The following is a 24,868-nucleotide window of genomic DNA, read 5'->3' on the forward strand; positions in this document are numbered from 1 at the left end:
GTTTAGTGGGGAGGGAGATGGAAGTGCAGGTCATGCTCGTTTAGTGGGGAGGGAGATGGAAGTGCAGGTCATGCTCATTTAGTGGGGAGGGAGATGGAAGTTCAGGCCATGCTCGTTTAGTGGGAAGGGAGATGGAAGTGCAGGTCATGCTCATTTAGTGGGGAGGGAGATGGATGTTCAGGCCATGCTCGTTTAGTGGGGAGGGAGGTGATTGTTCAGGCCATGCTCGTTTAGTGGGGAGGGAGGTGAATGTTCAGGCCATGCTCGTTTAGTGGGGAGGGGAGGTGAATGTTCAGGCCATGCTCGTTTAGTGGGGGGGGAGGTGAATGTTCAGGCCATGCTGATGGATGGATCAGGTACCTGTTCGATCTGTGAGCACCACATTAGCTCACTTTGACAGCACCTCCCATGCCCGTTACTTCCACCACCAAGAAGAACAAACCATAAAATTCATAAAATTATACAGCACACAAGGAGGCCATTCGGCCCATCGTCCCTGTGCCTGCTCTTTGAAATAGCTGTCTAATTAGCTATTAAATCTCCCCTTAATCTTCTCTGCTATAAGGAGAACAACCCCAGCTTCTCTAGTCTATCCATGTAACTGAAGTCCCTCATCCCTGGAATCATTCTAGTAAATCTCTTCTGCACCCTCTCTAAGGCCTTCACATCCTTCCTAAAGTGCGGTGCCCAGAACTGGACACAATACTCCAGTTGAGGCCTAACCAGTGTTTTATAAAGGTTTAGCATAACTTCCTTGCTTTTGTACTCTATGCCTCTATTTATAAAGCCCAGGATCCCATATGCTTTTTTAACAGCTTTATCAACGTGTCCTGCCACCTTCAAAGATTTGTGTACATACACCACCAGATCTCTTTGTTCCTGCACCCCCTTTAAAATTGTATTGATCGCAGGGAACCATTGTACACGGTGGGGAATCTGTGAGATCCCAGTCTGCCCGTTCTCCTGCGGAACTGCTGCTGCAGCCTTCGAAGGGTTAATCTTCAGCCAGAGCGAATCTTGAAACTGTAACAACCACCTCCAGTCCCTCCCAGTCAGTTGTTTGTAAGTCTCTGCCCTTCCCCTGCCCTGGTTGCACTCTCTCGGCCGTGCTGCTGCGAGACCTCTCTCCGAGGCTTTTTGGTGAGGATGGAAGGCAGAGCTTCAGACAAGGAGACGACTTGTGTGGTGTGTGTCTCCCACTCCCAGGACGCTGTGCTGCTGCCCTGCGACCACAGCGTCTGTCCAAAGTGCTGCGATGCGCTGCGGGCAGCGGGCGAGGGCGAGGGCCAGTTAGACTGCCCGCGGTGCGGCAAGAAAGACATCTCCAATCCCAGCCCGGAACCGAGAGCCGATCTGAGCAACCCAACGCAGCAACGCCAACCGGACCAGTTTGCTGCCGACTCTGCCCCCGCTGCCCACCTCACCCCCGCTGGAGACCCACAAGAGGCCAATAAACACGACGCTCCCATCGAGGCTGCCACCGAACTAACGGGGAGACAGTGCCCCGAACATAAGGAGGCTCTGGAGTTTTACTGTGAAGACGATGGAGATTGTGTGTGTGGCCCCTGTACAATAACAGGGAGACACAAATCCCACACACTGATGAGCTTGGACAAGGCACAGGCTGAAATAAAGGTGAGTGACAGAAATCAGAATGATCAGATTGAGATGTAAAGGGTGTTTTTGGTACAATACAAGACTTGTACATCCCCCGAAAAGGGTGAGAGCTCTACTCATGTAACCAGACAACGTTAGTCAACAAAAGAGGTGAGAGTTAGTTTAAAACTAAAAGAAAAAGGCTTTTACAAATGCAAAGAACAGCGGAGATCCAGCGGACTGGGAGAGATACAAAGGACAGCAAAGGGATACAAAGTAAATAATAAGAGCTGCAAAAAGGGAAAAAGCATTGCGAGGGACAGCAAGGAAAACACTGAAAGGTTATATAAGCACGTGAAGAGAAGGAGAGTGGCTGCAGGTAAAGTTGGCCCCTTGAAGACAGGTGCAGCTGATACTGTGATTGAAAATAAGGAAATGGCAGACTTGCTAAATCCTTACTTTGTATCGGTCTTCAGGGTGGAGGGAGAGGATAAAATACCAGAGATAGGAGGAAAAGTAAAAATAAATCAAGGGGAGGAACTTACCAGATTTAATATAAGTTAAAAAATGGTAATGGAAGAAACATGGGAGTGAAGATTGAGAGATCTCCAGGACCTGGAGCTTCCCCCTCGGGGTATTAAAAGGCTCAAATTAAGATCTTCCGAAACTCTCTTGAATCAGGAATTGTTCCCTTGGATTGGAGAATTGCCAATGTCCTTTATTTAAGAGGGGTAAGAGAGATAAACTAGTAAATTATAGGTCTATAGTCTAACACCTGTTGTGGGGAAGTTACTGGAATCTATTAATAGGGACAGAGTGACTGAGCACTTGGACAAACATGAACTGATCAGAGAGAGCCAGCATGGATTTGTAAAGGGTAAGTTATGTCTAACTAATCTAGTTGAACTTTTTGAGATCATTAACGTGGTAGATAAGGGAGTGTCTATGGATGTTATTTATATGGACCTCCAGGCGCCATTCAATAAGGTTCCACATTAGAGACTTCTAACAAAAATGAGAGCACATGGAATTGGAGGCAACCTATTGACATGAGTAGAAAATTGGAGACTGAGAATAGCGATAATGGGTATGTATTGACAGGGTGTGATTAGTGATGTACCCCAGGGATCTGTACTGGGGCCCCAGATTTTCACTATTTCTAATTGACTTAGATGAAGGAATAGAAAGCCATGTATCCAGGTTTGCTGACGACACCAAATAGATGGCATAGTAAATAGTGTAGATGGGAGCAGAGAGATACAAAGGGACATTGAGAGATTAAGTGAGTGGGCAAAACTGTGACAAATGGAGTTCAATGTGGGGAAATGTGAGGTCATCCACTTTGGACCTAAGAAAGATAGATCAGAGTATTTTCTAAATGATGAGAAGCTAGGAACTGTGGAGGAGCAGAGAAATTTAGGGATCCATGTACAGAAATCACGAAAAGCTCGTGGACAGGTACAAAAAAAGGCCAATGGAGTCTTTATCTAAAGGGGGGTGGAATACAAAGGGGTAGAAGTTATGTTACAGAGCTCTGGTTAGACCCCATCTGGAGTATTGCATTCAGTTCTGGGCACCGCACCTCAGGAAGGAGATATTGGCCTTGGAGGGGGTGCAGTGCAGATTCACCAGAATGATACCGGGACTAAAAGGGTTAAATTCTGAGGACAGGCTGAACAGACGAGTCTTGTATTCCCTCGAGTATAGAAAATTAAGGGGTGATCTAATTGAAGTGTTTAAGATGATTAAAGGATTTGATTGGGTAGATAGAGAGAAATTATTTCCTCTGGTGGGGGGAGTCCAGAACAAGGGGGCGTAACCTCAAAGTTAGAGCCAGGCCGTTCAGGGGTGATGTCAGGAAGCACTTCTTCACACAAAGGGGAGTGGAAATCTGGAACTCTCTCCCCCAAAAAGCTGTTGGGGCCGGGGGTCAATTGAAAATTTCAAAACTGAGATTGATCAATTTTTGTTAGGTAAAGAGTATTAAGGGTTACGGAACCAAGGCGGGTAAATGGAGTTAAGATAAAGATCAGCAATGATCTAATTGAATGGTGGAACAGGCTCAAGGGGCTGAATGGCCTCCTCCTGTTCCTATGTCAGTGTGATTGAGTCGGTGTGGATTTAGCCGTGTTCCTGCTGGGCCGGGCTGAGTTCACTGCCGATCGGTTGTTTCCTTCTCCTTGGGGGTGAGGCCGAGAGGACGGGCAGTCACTGGAAGCTGAGAGTGTCCCAGGGCCGCTGTCCCTCCGCTCTGGTCAGCACCTCCCGCTCGCCCCGCTGTGGAGGTGAGAGACTCGCGGTGTGAGGACCTGGGAAAGTGCGACCCACGGGATAGAGCAACGGAGTCCCAACACGCCTTACCATCTGGGACCGGAATTATGATGCAATGTCTCTGATGGAGGGAGGAGTGTGGGATCTCCGCCCTGGGACACCCACCCACCCTGGGGGACAACCCCCCACCCTGGGAAACACCCCCCCCACCTCCCCCTGGGACACGCCCCCACCCCCCCCATCCAACCCAGGACACTAATTCCAAATCCCCCCACCTTGTTACTTCCAACCCCCACCCAACCAATGACACTCACCCACCCCTCCACCTGGGAATCCCCCCTCCCCCCTCCCCTCCTCCACCCCTCCCCCCTCCCCCAACACCCCGTGGCAGTGAACCAGGGGCTGGATGGAAAAACTGTGTCTGTAATGAAAGGAAATTGTCATCTCAAAAAGAAGTCGGGGCTCTCCCTCTCTTCCTCTTCCTTCTCCACCTCCTCCTCCTCCTCCTTGTATCTGCCCTGAAACACGACAGAATCAAGAGACCAAGCAAACCAGACAAAGGCTCTATCAGGCCCAGGATGTGTGACTGTGGGGAAGAGACACGTCCCTTTAGATCTCAGTAATTCCCTCCTCTCCGTGACCCCTGACCGGGGTCGATCCCATGGATCCAGGATGCCCTCTGCTACCTCTCCCAGGTAGCCATAATTCATGGGTGAGCCTCGATGGAGGGTGCCATCGAGGTATTTGACCACAGGAGGGATAACACACCTGGGCCCAATCCTCTTCTCACTTTACGTCCATTCACACACACACTCCCAGCTCAACAGCAACAGAAATCCTGGGTGCTAATCCCCTCCCTAACCCAGGGACTCTGCAGCTAACTGTGGTACTCCTAGAGTGGCCCTGGTTGAGATCACCTCAAGCATCAAACCTATGAGCTTCTTGTAGGGCTCAGCTACTCACTGGAGAAACTCTCCGACCCATCAGAGAGACAGAAACGGGTACTTAGGCCATTGCGCAGTGACTGCATCAAGCCCTTGGCTCAGAGGTACCACTCTCGCCTCTGAGGGCGGTAGAGAAGGCTTTAAACTAAATAGAGGGGGGGAGGGTCCAGGTGGGGCAAAGTTTAGATTGATAAAGAGAAAAGACAAGGAAGTATTACAGGAAAATGATGGGGGCAATGATAAACCGAGTGTGTCAGGGACAGAGTGTACTAACATAAGAGTGCACCAGCAAATGAGGCCGGGGTAGGAAAGAATGGTAAAAAGACAAAATTAAAGGTCCTTTATCTGAATGCACGCAGCATTTGTAATAAGATAGATGAATTGATGGCACAAATAGAAACAAATGGGTATGATCTTGTGGCCATTACAGTGACGTGGTTGCAAGGTGACCAAGGTTGGGAGCTAAATATTCAGGGTTATTTAACATTTCGGAAGGATAGGAAAAAAGGTAAAGGTGGTGGGGTAGCTCTGTTAATAAAGGATGAAATTGGTCTAATAGCGAGAAATGATCTTGGCTCAGAAGATCAAAATGTCGAATCAATTTGGGTGGAGGTAAGAAATAGCAAGGGAAAGAAATCACTGGTGGGAGTAATATATAGGCCCCCGAACAGTAGCTACACTGTAGGGCAAAATATTAATCAGGAAATAAGGTGGGCTTGTAAAAAAGATAATGCAATAATCATGGGCGATTTTAACTTTCACATAGATTGGACAAAACAAATTGGCAAAAGTAGCCCTGAGGAGGAGTTCATAGAGTGTATTAGGGACTGTTTCTTAGACCAATACGTCGGGGAACCAACCAGGGAACAGGCCATTTTGGATCTGGTAATGGGTAACGAAACAGGATTAATTAATGATCTCAAAGTAAAGGATCCCTTGGGGAGCAGTGATCATAACATGATAGAATTTCACATCCAGTTTGACAGCGAGGATCTTGAGTCTGAAACTACTGTATTAAACTTAAATAAGGGCAATTATAAAGGAATGAAGGCAGAATTGGTTAAAGTGGACTGGGTAAACAGATTAGATGGTATGATGGTAGATAAGCAGTAGCAAACATTTAAAAAGATATTTTATGACTCGCAACAAAAATATATCCCTGTGAGGAGGAAAGACTCCACAAAAAGGGTGAACCAACCATGGCTAACTAAGGAAGTCAAGGATGGTATCAGGTTAAAAGAAAAAGCATACAACATGGCAAAGATTACTGGTTAACTCGAAGATTGGGAAAACTTTAAAAACCTGCAAAGGACTAAAAGAATAATAAAGAGGGAGAAAATAAATTATGAGAGTAAACTAGCAAGAAATATAAAAACTGACAGTAAAAGCTTCTACAAGTATATAAAAAGGAAGAGGGTAGCTAAAGTAAACATTGGTCCCTTAGAGGATGAGACTGGGGAAATAATAATGGAAAACAAGGAAATGGCAGAGGAATTGAACAGATATTTTGTATCTGTCTTCACAGTAGAAGACACTAATAACATACCAATAATAGTAGAAAATCAAGGGGCAAAGGGGAGGGAGGAACTAAAAACAATCACTATCACTAGAGAAAAAGTACTAGATAAACTAATGGGTCGAAAGGCTGACAAGTCCCCTGGACCTGATGGCTTGCATCCGAGGGTCTTAAAGGAAGTGGCTACAGAGATAGTGGATGCATTGGTTGTAATCTTCCAGAATTCACTAGATTCTGGAAAGGTCCCAGCGGATTGGAAAACCGCAAATGTAACACCCCTATTCAAGAAGGGAGTGAGACAGAAAGCAGGGAACTATAGACCAGTTAGCCTAACATCTGTCATTGGGAAAATGCTAGAATCCATTATTAAGGAAGTAGTAGTAGGACATTTGGAGACTCATAATACAATCAAGGAAATCGTATCTGACAAATTTATTAGAGTTCTTTGAGGAAGTAACGGGCAGGGTGGATTAAGGGGAACTAATGGATTCAGTATATTTGGATTTCCAAAAGGCATTCGATAAGGTGCCACATAAAAGGTTACTGCACCCCATCCACCACCCTAAACATTCACTCCCTTCACCACTGGTGCACTGTGGCTGCAGTGTGTACCATCCACAGGATGCACTGCAGCAACTTGCCAAGGCTTCTTCGACAGCACCTCCCAAACCCGCGACCTCTACCACCTAGAAGGACAAGGGCAGCAGGCATATGGGAACAACACCACCTGCACGTTCCCCTCCAAGTCACACACCATCCCGACTTGGAAATATATCGCCGTTCCTTCATCGTCGCTGGGTCAAAATCCTGGAATTCCCTTCCTGACAGCACTGTGGGAGAACCTTCACCACACGGACTGCAGCGGTTCAAGAAGGCGGCTCACCACCACTTTCTCAAGGGCAATTAGAGATGGGCAATAAATGCCGGCCTCGCCAGCGACGCCCACATCCCATGAACAAATAAAAAAGATAAGAGCTCATGGTGTTGGGGGTAATATACTGGCATGGATAGAGGATTGGCTAACTAACAGAAAACAAAGAGTCGGGATAGAAGGGTCATTTTCAAAATGGCAATCTGTAACTAGTGGGGTGCTGCAGGGATCAGTGCTGGGGCCTCAACTATTTACAATATATATCAATGACTTGGATGAAGGAGCAGAGTGTATTGTGGCCAAATTTGCTGATAATACAAAGATAGGTGGAAAAGCAAGTTGCGATGAGGACACAAAGTGTCTGCAAAGGGATATTGACAGGTTAAGTGAATGGGCAAAAATTTGGCAGATGGAATCTAATGTGGGAAAATGTGAAGTCATCCACTTTGGAAGGAAAAATAAAAAAGCAAAATATTATTTGAATGGAGAAATACTACAAAATGCTGCAGTACAGAGGGATCTGGGTGTCCTCGTACATGAAACACAAAAAGTCAACATACAGGTGCAGCAAGTAATCCGGAAGGCAAACGGAATATTGGCCTTTATTTTGAGGGGGATGAAGTATAAAAGCAGGGAAGTCATGCTACAACTGTACAGGGTGCTGGTGAGGCCACACCTGGAGTACTGCGTACAGTTCTGGCGCCCTTATTTTTTTATTATTCGTTCATGGGATGTGGGCGTCGCTGGCAAGGCCGGCATTTATTGCCCCATCCCTAATTGCCCTTGAGAAGGTGGTGGTGAGCCGCCTTCTTGAACCGCTGCAGTCCGTGTGGTGACGGTTCTCCCACAGTGCTGTTAGGAAGGGAGTTCCAGGATTTTGACCCAGCGACGATGAAGGAACGGCGATATATTTCCAAGTCAGGATGGTGTGTGACTTGGAGGGGAACGTGCAGCTGGTGTTGTTCCCATGTGCCTGCTGCTCTTGTCCTTCTAGGTGGTAGAGGTCGTGGGTTTGGGAGGTGCTGTCGAAGAAGCCTTGGCGAGTTGCTGCAGTGCATCCTGTGGATGGTACACACTGCAGCCACAGTGCACCGGTGGTGAAGGGAGTGAATGTTTAGGGTGGTGGATGGGGTGCCAATCAAGCGGGCTACTTTGTCCTGGATGGTATCGAGCTTCTTGAGTGTTGTTGGAGCTGCAATCATCCAGGCAAGTGGAGAGTATTCCATCACACTCCTGACTTGTGCCTTATAGATGGTGGAAAGGCTTTGGGGAGTCAGGAGGTGAGTCACTTGCCGCAGAATACCCAGCCTCTGACCTGCTCTTGTCGCCACAGTATTTATATGGCTGGTCCAGTTAAGTTTCTGGTCAATGGTAACCCCCAGGATGTTGATGGTGGGGGATTCGGCGATGGTAATGGCGTTGAATGTCAAGGGGAGGTGGTTAGACTCTCTCTTGTTGGAGATGGTCATTGCCTGGCACTTGTCTGGCGCGAATGTTACTGCCACTTATGAGCCCAAGCCTGGATGTTGTCCAGGTCGTGCTGCATGCGGGCTCGGACTGCTTCATTATTTGAGGGGTTGCGAATGGAACTGAACACTGTGCAATCATCAGCGAACATTCCCATTTCTGACCTTATGACGGAGGGAAGGTCATTGATGAAGCAGCTGAAGATGGTTGGGCCGAGGACACTGCCCTGAGGAACTCCTGCAGCAATGTCCTGGGGCTGAGATGATTGGCCTCCAACAACCACTACCATCTTCCTTTGTGCTCGGTATGACTCCAGCTGCTGGAGAGTTTTCCCCCTGATTCCCATTTAAGGAAGGATATCCTTGCATTGGAGGCAGTTCAGAGAAGGTTCACTAGGTTGATTCCGGGTCTGGAAGGGTTGTCTTATGAGGAAAGATTGAACAGGTTGGGTCTATACTGATTGGAGTTTGGAAGAATGAGACGAGATCTTATTGAAACATACAAGATTCTGAGGGGACTCGATAGGGTAGATGCTGAGAGGATGTTACCCTTCATGGGGGAATCTAAAACTAGGGGGCATAGTCTCAGAATAAGGGGTCACCCGTTTAAGACGGAAATGAGGACGAATTTCTTCTCCCAGAGGGTCGTGAATCTTTGGAATTCTTTACCCCAAAAAGCTGTGGAGGCTGAGTCATTGAATACATTCAAGACTGAGTTCGACAAATCGTTGATCAGCAAGGGAGTCAAAGGATATGGGGCAAAGGTGGGAAAGTGGAGTTGAGGTAAAAATCAGATCAGCCATAATCTCATTAAATGGCAGAGCAGGCTTGAGGGGCCGAATGGCCTACTCCTGCTCCAATCTCTTATGGTCTTATGGAATCAGAAGGATGTGGGTTCAAGTCCCACTCCAGAGACTTGAGCACAAAATCTAGGCTGACACTTCGTGTGCAGTACTGAGGGAGTGCCGCACTGTCGGAGGGTCAGTACTGAGGGAGTGCCGCACTGTCGGAGGGTCAGTACTGAGGGAGTGCCGCACTGTCGGAGGGTCAGTACTGAGGGAGTGCCGCACTGTCGGAGGGTCAGTACTGAGGGAGTGCCGCACTGTCGGAGGGTCAGTACTGAGGGAGTGCCGCACTGTCGGAGGGTCAGTACTGAGGGAGTGCCGCACTGTCGGAGGGTCAGTACTGAGGGAGTGCCGCACTGTCGGAGGGTCAGTACTGAGGGAGTGCCGCACTGTCGGAGGGTCAGTACTGAGGGAGTGCCGCACTGTCGGAGGGTCAGTACTGAGGGAGTGCCGCACTGTCGGAGGGTCAGTACTGAGGGAGTGCCGCACTGTCGGAGGGTCAGTACTGAGGGAGTGCCGCACTGTCGGAGGGTCAGTACTGAGGGAGTGCCGCACTGTCGGAGGGTCAGTACTGAGGGAGTGCCGCACTGTCGGAGGGTCAGTACTGAGGGAGTGCCGCACTGTCGGAGGGTCAGTACTGAGGGAGTGCCGCACTGTCGGAGGGTCAGTACTGAGGGAGTGCTGCACTGTCGGAGGTGCTATCATTTGAATGAGATGTTAAACTGAGTTCCCGCCTGCCCTCTCAGGTGGATGTAAACAGTCCGATGGCTGAAGAGCATCTCCCAGTTCTCCTTCTCAAGGGATGGGCAATAAATGCTGGCTTTGCCAGCGACGCCCACATCCCATGAACGAATGAATAAAAACAATATTTATCCAACATCACTAAAACAAATTATCTGGTTACTTATCTCATTGCTGTTTGTGGGATCTTGCTGTGTGTAAATTGCTGCCGTGTTTCCCAAATGTCACAACAGTGACTACACTACAAAAGTACTTCATTGGCTGTGAAGCACTTTGGGACATCCTGAGGTGGTGAAAGGCGATATATAAATACAAGGTCTTTTGCTTCTTTACTGAGAAGCAAATAGTTGTGTTCAGTGACCAGAGGCGGACAGTGCAGTCCCCTGAACCACTGTCTACCACACTCCCTGGAGTCACTGCTGGAATCTGAATCGTTCTACCTTTGAATTCACGCTGTGAATCATTTTTTCTTTGAATTATTTAAACTGTCATTACAGGAAAAATTGAGAAAAGAAGTTGAGAATCTCCGGATAGTTCAGCAGGATTGTCATTTCAAACACCAAGACTTGGAGATAACACAATCTGAAGTAAAGGTAGAGTACACGGCCTGGGGCTGGGTTTAAGAAGGGACTTCTCTCGGAGCTGCAGGTTTGACAAGGGAACGAGCTGCTTATTATTCTGACATGGTGGAATTTGAGGGGTGATTCTGTGATCTGGGGCTCCCGCTGGGGAGCACATCTTGAGCTAATGCAGCCCGTGATGTTCTGACCTTGGATGTTAATGAATGTGGAATCACAGGGCCGCACATGGGGTTTTCCTATGGGGATTTGGCTGCCATGTGCGTTCCGTCAATTGCTGTAGGAATGGGCAGCTTGCTCTTTTTGCTTAGCCGGCTGCATTGAGGAGGGAATGAACCGTGAGTCCTGCCTGAAGAGAGCACCAGTGACCTTCAGGTTTCAGCTGACTCCTCATTTTCAAACCCTGGGTTATCCAGCTCTCCCATTTCCTTTGCTATTTACACACCCTCCGTAAACACCCTCCGTAAACTCTGGGTTCCTCCATCTCTGGCCTCTCGTGCATCTCTCCAACTTCCTTCGCCCCACCATTGGCGGCTGTGCCTCCAGCCGTATAGACCCTAAGCTCTGGAATTCCCTGCCTGAGCCCTTCCCCCTCTCTTTCTCCTTTAAGCACCTCCTTAAAACCCACCTCTTTGACCGAGGTTTTGGTCGCCGCTCCTAGTATCTCCTCCTTTGGCTGGTGTGTTAATTTTTGTCTGATAGCACTCCTGTGAAGTGCCTTGGGCTGTTTTACAATGTTAAAGGCGCTATATAAATGCAAACTGTTGTTGTTAATGTCTTAATGCTTCTGTCTATTACACGATTGAGGTCATCTCTTACACCATTCCACTCACGATATATATATGGGTGTTCCCTTCCCCTTTATCTTATTGTATTAATATGTCCACCTGCCTCTTATGTTTCAGTTCTGAAGAACGGACCTCACCCCACACATTAATCCTTCCGTTCTCTCCGTAGGTCCTGGCTGAGCTGCTGTGTGTTGCCAGTATTTGCTGTTTCTTCATTTAATATCTGTGATTTTTCATTTGCTGAGACACTTCCTCTTTTCTATCCCATCCACTCGTTTTACAGAAGGTACGATAGTGATGCGGTTAATGTTACTGGACTAATAACCCTGAGAACGGGAGTTCAAATCCCACCTCGGCAGTTTGAGAATTTGAATTCAGTTTTCAAAACAAAAATCTGGAAATAAAAAGTTGGGATCAGTAAAAGTGACCGTGAAGCTGTCGGATTGTGGTAAAAACCCAACCAGTTCACTAATGCCCTTTAGGGAAAGAAGCCTGCCGTCCTTACCCGGTCTGGGCCTCTATGTGACTCCAGTCCCACACCCAACGTGGTTGACTCTTAATTGCCCTCTGAAGTGGCCGAGCCAGACGCTCAGTTGTATCAAAACTGCTACTAATGGTTCAAGAAGACGGCCCATCACCACCACCTTCACAGGGCATCTAGGGATGGGCAATAAAGGCCGGCCTTGCCAGTGATGCCCACATCCTGAGAATGAATAAATACATTGTAGTGTGTCCAACTCAGTGAGACCACTTCAGTTGTAAACAAAAGTTGCTTTTAACGGCATTCATTTAAATCCTGTTCCTGACTGAGAGAGATAGATGGAGAGAGAGAAAAGGCAGAGGAAGGAAAGGCTGTGAGTGCAGCAACATATTGCAGAGTGTCCATGAGAGCCAGGCTGATTCATAATGCCAAGTCAGAATCCCTAATCTCCCCTGTCACACACGCACCCACACACAACAGTGCGTCTAATAAATCTCACTCGGAGTGGGAAACGGTGTGGGACATGGAAAAGTATCACTCCAGTGCAGCAAGGATGCTCTCTTGAGGTTGGGGCTGGTGTGTGTTGTGCGGGCAGTGTAGAGGGAGCTCTGCTCTGCATCTACCTGTCCTGGGAGTGCCTGGTGAGTGCGCTGAGTGCCCAGAATGGGGAAATGTTCTGCTTCTTCAACCATTAACATTCCCTCACCTCGACGAGCACAATACTCGCACGATAAAATGGTCTGTTTAATAAAAAGCTGCGAAGATTCCAATATTTTCCATCCAACAGGGATTCCTGCTTTGTATGAAACAGATTCAAACGAACATACAAAATTGACGGGCAGGAAAAGACCAGCTGGTCCATCAAGCTTATCCCACGCCGTGATGGCCAGAGCATCGGTGACCAAACATACCCACCCCGCCCCTCCCCACCCTCCCCTCAGGCGATCGGAACCAGTCCAGGAGACCACATGTCTTTATAGAGAACACTCGGTCCATGTGACCGATGTGATGTGATCTCTGCCCCAGTCAGGAACCAGTCCTGCTCCCTCTTGAAGGCAGAGAGTCGGCACCCACCATACCCACCGGTAATGTATTCCCGAAGCTCACTGCCCGCTGGGAAAGGAAGAACCGCCTAACATCCACTCTATTCCTACCCTTACATGGTCCCCTGAGCCTCCCCAACCTGTTAAACTGGAATAATCTATCAATAGGGACGCTATCCAGCCCTTTAATTGTTTTATTGACCTCTATCAGGTCACCTCTAAGTCTACGCTGCTCTAAGGTAAATAGACCATGGTCCTTGAGCCTATCTGAGTAGCTGAAGTTCTTTAAACTGGGAATCATTATTGGAGCTCTCCTCAAGGCCATTATATCACCCACCAGGTGGGGGGGACCAAAACAGTCCAGACGTGGACTGACCAGTGACCTGTATAATGACAGGAGGGTGTCCTTTGATTTATACTGAATGGTTGTATTAATACAACCAAAGTTACGAGGAGAGATTACACAAATTGAGGTTGTATTCTCTCGAGTTTCAAAGGTTAAGGGGTGATCTGATCGAAGTTTATAAGATATTAAGGGGAACAGATAGGGTGGATAGAGAGAAACTATTTCCGCTGGTTGGGGATTTTAGGAGTAGGGGGCACAGTCTAAAAATTAGAGCCAGACCTTTCAGGAGCGAGATTAGAAAACATTTCTACACACAAAGGGTGGTAGAAGTTTGGAACGCAATTGATACTAGCTCAATTGCTAAATTTAAATCTGAGATAGATAGCTTTTTGGCAACCAAAGGTATTAAGGGATATGGGCCAAAGGCAGGTATATGGAGTTGGATCACAGATCAGCCATGATCTTATCAAATGGCGGAGCAGGCACGAGGGGCTGAATGGCCTATTCCTGTTCCTATGTTCCTAAATATCCTGTTATCCCGATGGACCTATAAAGTGCCCCGTTTGTAATCAGACCGTGGTTTGGATTTTCAGACGCAAATCGATCAGCTGAAAGGAAATCTATCGAAGAAGTTCTCCGAGTGGAGGAAGAGCCTGGAGGGAGATGAAGAATATGCCCTGAAAATGATCGAGGAGGAGGGGCTACAAGTGTTGACACAGAGCACCAAATGTTCTGATGCATTGAACAAGAGGATGAATCTGATTCGACTGATAGACGACGAAACCCAGGATCTGGTACAAAGGGACCCTCTCTCGTTTATCCAGGTACACCTTCATCCCCTCCCTATCTCTGTAACCTCCTCCAGCCCTACAACCCTCCGACATCTCCAACTTCCTCCAATTCCGGCCTCTTGCCCATCTCCGATTTCCTTCGCTCCGTCATTGGGCGGCCGTGCCTTCAGCTGTCTAGGCCCTAAGCTCTGAAATTCTCTCCCTAAAACCTCTCCGCCTCTCTCTCTCTCCTTTAAGTCGCTCTTTAAAACCTACCTCTCTGACCAAGCTTTTAGTCACCTGTCCTAATATCTCCTTATGTGGCTCAGTGTAAAATTTTGTTCGATAATCGCTCCTGTGAAGCACCTTGGGACGTTTTACTACGTTAAAGGCGCTATATAAATGCAAGTTGTTGCTGTTGTTGCTGGTGAATGAGGCCTTTCTCTGAGGCTGGCCCTTGTTGGAGAATTGCCAACGTCACCCAGCATTGCTGCTGAGGCCTCACACCTGACCCAGGGACCCTGGTGCTGCCTCATGTTTGATGATTGTGTGACTGTGACTCACTCTGATCCACTGAACTCTCTAATATCAGACTGATTTTGTTTTATTTCACCGTGTATTGATTGGCCTGTTAACTCAATGGTCTAACCTCCTCTCTCTCTCTCTTTTCCTCCACAGCACTCCAAACAGCTCCTTTATAAGTAAGTTTCTTTCAGTCGTACAGTAAATAAATGCTGCCGCTCGGGAACCTGGACCCGCGTCTCTCAGGAGGCTTATTAATATTAGCAAAACATTTTGCCTCTCTTTGCAATTCAAATGGCAGACAATTTTCAGTCAGGTTTAACTCTGGCTTCTACCTCCTCCTGAGCCTCAGTTGCTAAAGTCACCACATAACTGAGCAAAAAGACCAGCGCTCCCAGATCCTGTACACATGTGTCAGTCCCAGGTCCTGTACACATGTGTCAGTCCCAGGTCCTGTACACAGGCGTCAGTCCCAGGTCCTGTACACAGGCGTCAGTCCCAGGTCCTGTACACAGGCGTCAGTCCCAGGTCCTGTACACAGGCGTCAGTCCCAGGTCCTGTACACAGGCGTCAGTCCCAGGTCCTGTACACATGCGTCAGTCCCAGGTCCTGTACACAGGCGTCAGTCCCAGGTCCTGTACACAGGCGTCAGTCCCAGGTCCTGTACACAGGCGTCAGTCCCAGGTCCTGTACACAGGCGTCAGTCCCAGGTCCTGTACACAGGCGTCAGTCCCAGGTCCTGTACACAGGCGTCAGTCCCAGGTCCTGTACACAGGCGTCAGTCCCAGGTCCTGTACACAGGCGTCAGTCCCAGGTCCTGTACACAGGCGTCAGTCCCAGGTCCTGTACACAGGCGTCAGTCCCAGGTACTGTACACAGGCGTCAGTCCCAGGTCCTGTACACAGGCGTCACTCCCGGATCCTACACACAGACGTCATTCTCGGATCCTATACACAGGTGTCATTCCCGGATCCTATACACAGGCCTCATTCCCAGATCCTATACACAGGTGTCATTCCCAGATCCTATACACAGGCCTCATTCCCAGATCCTATACACAGACGTCATTCCCGGATCCTATACACAGGCCTCATTCCCGGATCCTATATACAGGCCTCATTCCCGGATCCTATACACAGGCCTCATTCCCGGATCCTATACACAGGCCTCATTCCCGGATCCTATACACAGGCCTCATTCCCAGATCCTATACACAGGCATCATTCCCAGATCCTATACACAGGCATCACTCCCGGATCCTATTCATTCCAAATTAATTAATTTTCGGTCGAGTTTCACTTCAACAGTGCTGGGACCAATGTACTCACGGGGAGGTTCACTAGTGCTGTGGGGGAGGGTTTAAACTAATTTGGCAGGGATTTGGGCTCCAGGATATAGCACTGGAAAGGAGAAACAAAGTGCACAAAGGATTGGGAGAGACAGAGAGCAGGTACTAAATATTCCTGGATACAAGGTATTCAGGAAAGAAAGGGAAAGGAAGAAAGGAGGGGTTTGGTAATATTGGCTAAGGAGAATATTGCAGTGCTGGAGAGAGAGGATGTCCTGGAGGGGTCAAGGACAGAATCTATTTGGAAACAGTTAAGAAACAATAGAGGTGCCATTACACTACTGGGAGTATTCGATAGACCACCAACTAGTGGGAAGGATATAGAGGAGCAAACTTGCAGGGAAATTACAGAGAGGTGCAAGAGCCATAGAGTAGTGATAATGGGGGACTTCAACTATCCTAATATAGACTGGGATAACAATAGTGTAAAGTGCAAAGTGGAGGAGGAATTTTTGAAGTATGTTCAGGAGAACTTTCTTGACCAGTACATTTCCGGCCCAACGAGGAAGGAGGCATTGCTGGACTTGGTTCTAGGGAACGAGGCAGCCCAAGTGGAGAAAGTGTCAGTGGGGGAACATTTAGGGAACAGCGATCATAGTATCATAAGGTTTAGATCAGTTATGGAAAAGGACAAGGAGCAATCTAGAGTAAAAATACATAATTGGAAGAGGGCCAATTTCAGTGGGTTGAGAACTGACCTGGCCCGGGTAAATTGGAATCAAAGATTGGCAGGCAAAACTGTAATTGAACAATGGGCGGCCTTAAAGGAGGAGATGGTTCAGGTACAGTCTAGGTACATTCCCATGAGGGAGAAAGGTAGGGCAACTAATGCCAGAGCTCCCTGGATGACGAAAGAGATAGAGAGTAAGATGAAGCAGAAAAAAGAGGCATACGACAGATGTCAGGTTGATAACACAAGTGAGAACCAGGCAGAATACAGAAAGTTCAGAGGGGAAGTAAAAAAGGAAATAAGAGGGGCAAAGAGAGAGAGTATGAGAATAGACTGGCGGCCAACATAAAAGGCAATCCAAAAGTCTTTTATAGCCATGTAAATAGTAAACTGGTAGTAAGAGGACGGGTGGGACCAATTAGGGACCAAAAAGGAGATCTACTCATGGAGGCAGTGGGCATGGCTTCACCACACGGACTGCAGCGGTTCAAGAAAGCGGCTCACCACCACCTTCTCAAGGGCAATTAGGGATGGGCAATAAATGCCGGCCTTGCCAGTGACGCCCACATCCCATGAACGAATTTTTAAAAATGGCTGAGGTACTAAATGAGAACTTTACCAAGGAAGAAGATGCTGCCAAAGTCACAGTAAAAGAGGCGGTAGTTGAGATACTGGATGGGCTAAAAATTGATAAAGAAGAGGTACTTGAAAGGCTAGCTGTACTTAAAGTAGATAAGTCACCCGGTCCGGATGGGATGCATCCTAGGTTGCTGAGGGAAGTAAGGGTGGAAATTGCGGAGGTACTGGCCATAATCTTCCAAACATCCTTAGTGGTGTCAGAGGACTGGAGAATTGCAAATATTACACCTTGTTCAAAAAAGGGGGTACGGATAAATCCAGCAACTACAGGCCAGTGAGTTTAATTTCAGTGGTGGGGAAACTTTTAGAAACAATAATCTGGGACAAAGTTAACAGTTACTTGGACAAGTATAGATTATTAAGGAAAGCCAACACGGATTTGTTAAAGGCAAATTGTGTTTAACTAACTTGATTGAGTTTTTTGATGAGGTAACAGAGAGGGTTGATGAGGGCAATGCGGTTGATGTGGTGTATATGGACTTTCAAAAGGCGGTTAATAAAGTGCCACATAATAGGCTTGTCAGCAAAGTTGAAACTCATGGAATAAAAGGGGCAGTGGCAGCATGGATACGAAATTGGCTAAGTAACAGGAAACAGAGAGTAGTGGTGAACAGTTGTTTTTCGGACTGGAGGAAGGTATACAGTGGTGTTCCCCAGGGGTCGGTACTAGGACCACTGCATTTCTTGATATATATTAATGACTTGGACTTGGGTGTACAGGGCACAATTTCCAAATTTGCAGATGACACAAAACTTGGAAGTGTAGTGAACAGTGAGGAGGATAGTGACAGACTTCAAGAGGATATAGACAGGCTGGTGGAATGGGCGGACACGTGGCAGATTAAATTTAACGCAGAAAAGTGTGAAGTGATACATTTTGGTAGGAAGAACGAGGAGAGACAATATAAACTTAGTTTATTTTTAGAGCCCCCTGGTTGTCCAGAAGTATACGGGGCAAAATAAAGCAGAAAAAGAAAGCTTATGACTGTCACAGAAAACTAAATACTGCAGAAAGCCTAGAGGAGTATAGAAAGTACAGGGATGACGTAAAAAAGGAAATAAGGAAAGCAAAGAGAGGGCATGAAAAAATATTAGCCAGTAAGATTGCAGAAAACCCAAAGATGTTTTATCAGTACATTAAAAACAAAAGGATAGCTAAGGAAAAGGTGGGACCTATCAGGGATAATAAGGGTAACTTGTGTGTAGAAGCAGAGGATGTGGGTAGGGTTTTAAATGAATATTTTGTCTCCGTATTCACAAAGGAAAGGGATGATCCGGACGTAGTAGTTAAAGAGGAGAGGTGTGAAATATTGGATAAGGTAAACATAGCGAGAGAGGAAGTACGAGAGGGACTGGAATCCTTGAAAGTTGATAAGTCACCAGGGCCGGATGGATTGTTTCCTAGGCTATTGAAGGAAGCCAGGGAGGAAATAGCAGATGCTCTGAGGATCATTTTCCAATCCTCACTAGATACAGCGGAGGTACCGGAGGACTGGAAGACTGCAAATGTAGTACCATTGTTTAAAAAGGGTACGAGGGAAAGGCCGAACAATTATAGGCCGGTCAGTCTTACCTCGGTGGTGGGCAAACTATTAGAATCAATACTGAGAGATAGGATAAACTGTCACTTGGAAAGGCATGGTTTAATCAGGGATAGTCAGCATGGATTTGTTCAGGGAAGGTCACGCCTTACAAATCTGATTGAATTCTTTGAGGAAGTGACAAGGAGGATTATTGAGGGTAGTGCAGTGGATGTTGTCTACATGGATTTTAGTAAGGCATTTGACAAGGTCCCACATGGCAGGCTGGTCAGAAAGGTAAAAGCCCGTGGGATACAGGGAAATGTGATGAATTGGATCCAAAATTGGCTCAGTAACAGGAAACAAAGGGTAAAAGTCGATGGATGTCTTTGCGAATGGAAATCCGTTTCCAGTGGTGTGCCACAGGGCTCAGTGTTGGGTCCCTTGCTGTTTGTGGTATGTATTAATGATTTGGACTTGAATGTAGGGGGCATGATTGGCAAATTTGCAGACGACACAAAAATTGGCTGTGTAGTTGATAGTGAAGAGGATAGCTGTAGACTCCAAGAAGATATCAATGGGTTGGTGGAGCGGGCGGAAAAGTGGCAAATGGAGTTCAACCCGGAGAAGTGTGAGGTAATGCATTTAGGGAGAGCAAACAGTAAAAGGGAATACGCAGTAAACGGGAATATATGGAGAGGGGGTAGAGGAAGTGAGAGACCTTGGAGTGCATGTGCACAGGTCCCTGAAGGTGGCAGTACAAGTAGATAAGGTTGTGAAGAAGGCATACGGAATGCTCTCCGTTATTAGCCGAGGTATAGAATACAAAAACAGGGATGTAATGATGGAACTGTATAAAATGCTGGTAAGGCCACAGCTGGAGTATTGTGCGCAGTTCTGGTCTCCACATTACAGGAAGGACATAATTGCTCTGGAGAGAGTGCAGAGAAGATTTACAAGAATGTTGCCAGGGCTTGAAAATTGTAGCTACGAGGAGAGATTGGATAGGCTGGGGTTGTTTTCCTTGGAGCAGAGGAGGGTGAGGGGAGACTTGATTGAGGTGTACAAAATTATGAGGGGCCCAGATAGAGTAGGCAGGAAGTACCTGCTTCCCCTAGTGGAGAATTCAAGAACTAGAGGACATAGATTTAAGCTGATTGGCGGAAGGATTAGAGGGGACATGAGGAAAAACTTTTTTACCCAGAGGGTGGTGGGTGTATGGAATTCGCTGCCCGAATTGGTGGTAGAGGCAGGGACTCTCAACTCTTTTTAAAAGTACCTGGACCTGCACCTAAAGTGCTGTAAGCTGCAGGGCTACGGACTGGGTGCTGGAAGGTGGGATTAGAATGGGCACCTGTTGTTCTTTGAGCCAGCGTGGACACGATGGGCCGAATGGCCCCCTTCTGTTCTGTATCTTTTCGATGGTTCTATGGTTAATAACTTTCAAAAGGGAATTGGATAAATACTTGAAAAGGAAAAAAAATTGCTGGGCTATGGGGAAAGAGCAGGGTGAGTGAGACTAATTGGATAGCTCTTTCAAAGAGCCGGCACAGACACAATGGACCGAATGGCCTCCTTCTGTGTTGTACGATTCTATGAACTAAAGCCCTGGGTTGCGATATTGGCGGGACAAGTTTCCTGCTCAGTGTCAGCGTGAACAGGTGGGTGACGACTTGTTTACACCTGTTTTTTTTTAACTGAAATGTGTTCGCTGATAAAAGGGAATTTGTTTCCTCTTTCATTGCAGAGTTGTCGAGTCTCAGAATCAACCAGATCCAGATATCCCAAACCTCACCCTGAATCTGTACAGCGCACCTCAACGTATCAAGAATAGGATGAATAATTCTTTCACGTACCAGTCAGCCATATTGGGAACCACAAGTAAGAGAGGGGAGTTTTTCTAAATACAAGGCACAACAGATCACACGTACCCAGAGACCGAGCAATATACATCGACACGGCAAGGAGTGAGGCAGACACGGGGTGGGAATGATGTCTTGGTAGTTCGAGCTGCCCGAAGGGGCCCCAGATCCCTTTCGCACAGGTTGCAATTGGGGCCCGAGAGTGGAAATAACGCTGGCCGCAAACTGATGACATCGGGCGGGTGACCATCCCCAGAGAGTTAGACACACACAGACAGACACAGAGATTATAGATACAGACACACAGACAGACACAGAGATTATAGATACAGACACACAGACAGACACAGAGATTATAGATACAGACACACAGACAGACACAGAGATTATAGATACAGACACACAGACAGACACAGAGATTATAGATACAGACACACAGACAGACACAGAGATTATAGATACAGACACATAGACAGACACAGAGCTTATAGATACAGACACACAGACAGACACAGAGATTATAGATACAGACACACAGACAGACACAGAGATTATAGATACAGACACACAGACAGACACAGAGCTTATAGATACAGACACACAGACAGACACAGAGATTATAGAAACAGACACATAGACAGACACAGAGATATAGAAACAGACACACAGACAGACACAGAGATTATAGATACAGACACACAGACAGACACAGAGATTATAGATACAGACAAACAGACAGACTCAGGGTTCAGGGTAAGCACATTCCTTATAAAGTGAAGGGCAAGGCTGGTAGAAGTAGGGAACCTTGGATGACTCGGGAGATTGAGGCACTAGTCAAAAATAAGAAGGAGGCATATGACATGCATAGGCAGCTGGGATCAAGTGGATCCCTTGAAGAGTATAGAGATTGCCGGAGTAGAGTTAAGAGAGAAATCAGGAGGGCAAAAAGGGGATATGAGATTGCTTTGGCAGATCAGGCAAAGGTGAATCCAAAGAGCTTCTACAAATACATAAAGGGCAAAAGGGTAACTAGGGAGAGAGTAGGGCCTCTTAAGGATCAACAAGGTCATCTATGTGCGGAACCACAAGAGATGGGTGAGATCCTGAATGAATATTTCACATCGGTATTTACGGTTGAGAAAGGCATGGATGTTAGGGAACTTGGGGAAATAAATAGTGATGTCTTGAGGAGTGTACATATTACAGAGAGGGAGGTGCTGGAAGTCTTAACGCGCATCAAGGTAGATAAATCTCCGGGACCTGATGAAATGTATCCCAGGACGTTATGGGAGGTTAGGGAGGAAATTGCGGGTCCCCTAGCAGAGATATTTGAATCATCCACCGCTACAGGTGAGGTGCCTGAAGATTGGAGGGTAGCAAATGTTGTGCCTTTGTTTAAGAAGGGCGGCAGGGAAAAGCCTGGGAACTACAGACCAGTGAGCCTGACATCTGTAGTGGGTAAGTTGTTAGAGGGTATTCTGAGGGACAGGATCTACAGGCATTTCGAGAGGCAGGGACTAATTAGGAACAGTCAGCATGGTTTTGTGAGAGGAAAATCATGTCTCACGAATTTGATTGAGTTTTTGAAGGGGTAACCAAGAAGATAGATGAGGGCTGTGCAGTAGACGTGGTCTACATGGACTTCAGCAAAGCATTTGACAAGGTACCGCATGGTAGGTTGTTACATAAGGTTAAATCTCATGGGATCCAAGGTGAGGTAGCCAATTGGATACAAAATTGGCTTGACGACAGAAGACAGAGGGTGGTTGTGGAGGGTTGTTTTTCAAACTGGATGCCTGTGTCCAGCGGTGTGCCTCAGGGATCGGTGCTGGGTCCGCTGTTATTTGTTATTTATATTAATGATTTGGATGAGAATTTAGGAGGCATGGTTAGTAAGTTTGCAGATGACACCAAGATTGGTGGCATTGTGGACAGTGAAGAAGGTTATCTAGGATTGCAACGGGATCTTGATAAATTGGGCCAGTGGGCCGATGAATGGCAGATGGAGTTTAATTTAGATAAATGTGAGGTGATGCATTTTGGTAGATCGAATCGGGCCAGGACCTACTCCGTTAATGGTAGGGCGTTGGGGAGAGTTATAGAACAAAGAGATCTGGGAGTACAGATTCATAGCTCCTTGAAAGTGGAGTCACAGGTGGATAGGGTGGTGAAGAAGGCATTCAGCATGCTTGGTTTCATTGGTCAGAACATTGAATGCAGGAGTTGGGATGTCTTGTTGAAGTTGTACAGGGCATTGGTGAGGCCACACTTGGAGTACTGTGTACAGTTCTGGTCACCCTATTATAGAAAGGATATTATTAAACTAGAAAGAGTGCAGAAAAGATTTACTAGGATGCTACCGGGACTTGATGGTTTGACTTACAGGGAGAGGTTAGACAGACTGGGACTTTTTTCCCTGGAGAGTAGGAGGTTAAGGGGTGATCTTATAGAAGTCTATAAAATAATGAGGGGCATAGATAAGGTCGATAGTCAAAATCTTTTCCCAAAGGTAGGGGAGTCTATAACGAGGGGGCATAGATTTAAGGTGAGAGGGGAGAGATACAAAAGGGTCCAGAGGGGCAATTTTTTCACTCAAAGGGTGGTGAGTGTCTGGAACGAGCTGCCAGAGGCAGTAGTAGAGGCGGGTACAATTTTGTCTTTTAAAAAGCATTTGGACAGTTACATGGGGAAGATGGGTATCGAGGGATATGGGCCAAGTGCAGGCAATTGGGACTAGCTTAGTGGTATAAACTGGGCGACATGGACATGTTGGGCCGAAGGGCCTGTTTCCATGTTGTAACTTCTATGATTCTATACAGACACATAGACAGACACAGAGATATAGATACAGACACACAGACAGACACGGAGCCGTCCTATAGACTCACCTTACGTTGCAAATATTGACAACCTCACCCTTAAGCCATTAGTCAGTGCTGCGAACGTGATAACTGCTCCTGTTTCCCTCCTTCCTAGACCAGTGGTCGGTGCTGACCCTGGACTCAGACACGGCCTACTGGCTCCTGAACGTTTCCGACGATGAGAAGACGGTGATGTTCGGCTATATGGGAGAGAACTCCTGGCACAACTCCAAGATGTTCGAGAACGTGCACCAGATCCTCTGCTCGCAGAGTTTCACCGCCGGCTGCCACTCCTGGGACTTGAAGACTGGTGGCATTTCCTGGGGGGTGGGGGTGGCGTACGGGAGCATAGACCGGGGCGGGCTGGGCTCGTTCTTCACCAACAGCAGCAAGTCATGGTGCTTGTATTTCTACCGCGGCTCGCTGACGGCCTGTCACAAGTTCCAGCACACTTACCTCCTGGAGTACCCGGCCATCAGTAGGATCCGGGTCCAGTTGGATTACGAGGCAGGGACCGTGTCCTTTTACCAGGTTAAGGACCTTCAGCGACACCTACACACCTTTCAAACCACCTTCACCGAACCGGTGTTTCCCGCATTTTCGTGTTCGGGCAACTCCTCCCTAAAACTGAGTTAAGTGAGATAGTGACGGAATACTGGGCGGGGGGATGGGGGCAATTTTAACCTAACCGGGCCAGGCGGGAATTCCACGGGATTCGGTCGAACGCTGATTTTGCTCTCCCGTTGACTTCAATAAAATCGGGCGGGTTGTGAAAAACCAGGGTCGCACCTGATCCCATGGGATTCCCATCGGGCGGGTTAGGTTAAAATTGCCAATTATCTCGCTGACTGTTTTGACCTCTGACCGACACGTATCCCAGGCGACGGTCAAACCTGGGCGACTGTTTTGACCTCTGACCGGCACGTATCCCAGGCGACGGTCAAACCTTGGCGACTGTTTTGACCTCTGACCCACACGTATCCCAGGCGACGGTCAAACCTTGGCGACTGTTTTGACCTCTGACCCACACGTATCCCAGGCGACGGTCAAACCTTGGCGACTGTTTTGACCTCTGACCCACACGTATCCCAGGCGATGGTCAGATCAAACAGGGTAGGAGTGGGGGAAACGCCCACTTTGCTCCTCTTGCCTCGGGATCGACCAGCAACCCAGGGGCGCCCGTCCGAGGG

The 24,868-nt window shown here is 47.5% G+C and overlaps 1 protein-coding gene across 1 annotated transcript; it reads left to right on the top strand.

The window, feature by feature from the left end:
- Positions 1 to 1,146: 1,146 nt before the first annotated feature.
- LOC137332499 (E3 ubiquitin-protein ligase TRIM7-like) lies at positions 1,147 to 24,314 on the top strand. Its single transcript, XM_067996401.1, has 6 exons — positions 1,147 to 1,635; positions 10,748 to 10,843; positions 14,080 to 14,310; positions 14,935 to 14,957; positions 20,703 to 20,836; positions 23,794 to 24,314. The coding sequence occupies exons 1-6, from the start codon at positions 1,147 to 1,149 to the stop codon at positions 24,312 to 24,314; spliced, it is 1,494 nt and encodes a 497-aa protein (XP_067852502.1).
- The last annotated feature ends 554 nt before the right edge of the window (positions 24,315 to 24,868 follow it).

Source organism: Heptranchias perlo, chromosome 2 (genome assembly GCF_035084215.1).
Source record: "Heptranchias perlo isolate sHepPer1 chromosome 2, sHepPer1.hap1, whole genome shotgun sequence".
Lineage (NCBI taxonomy): Eukaryota > Metazoa > Chordata > Chondrichthyes > Hexanchiformes > Hexanchidae > Heptranchias > Heptranchias perlo.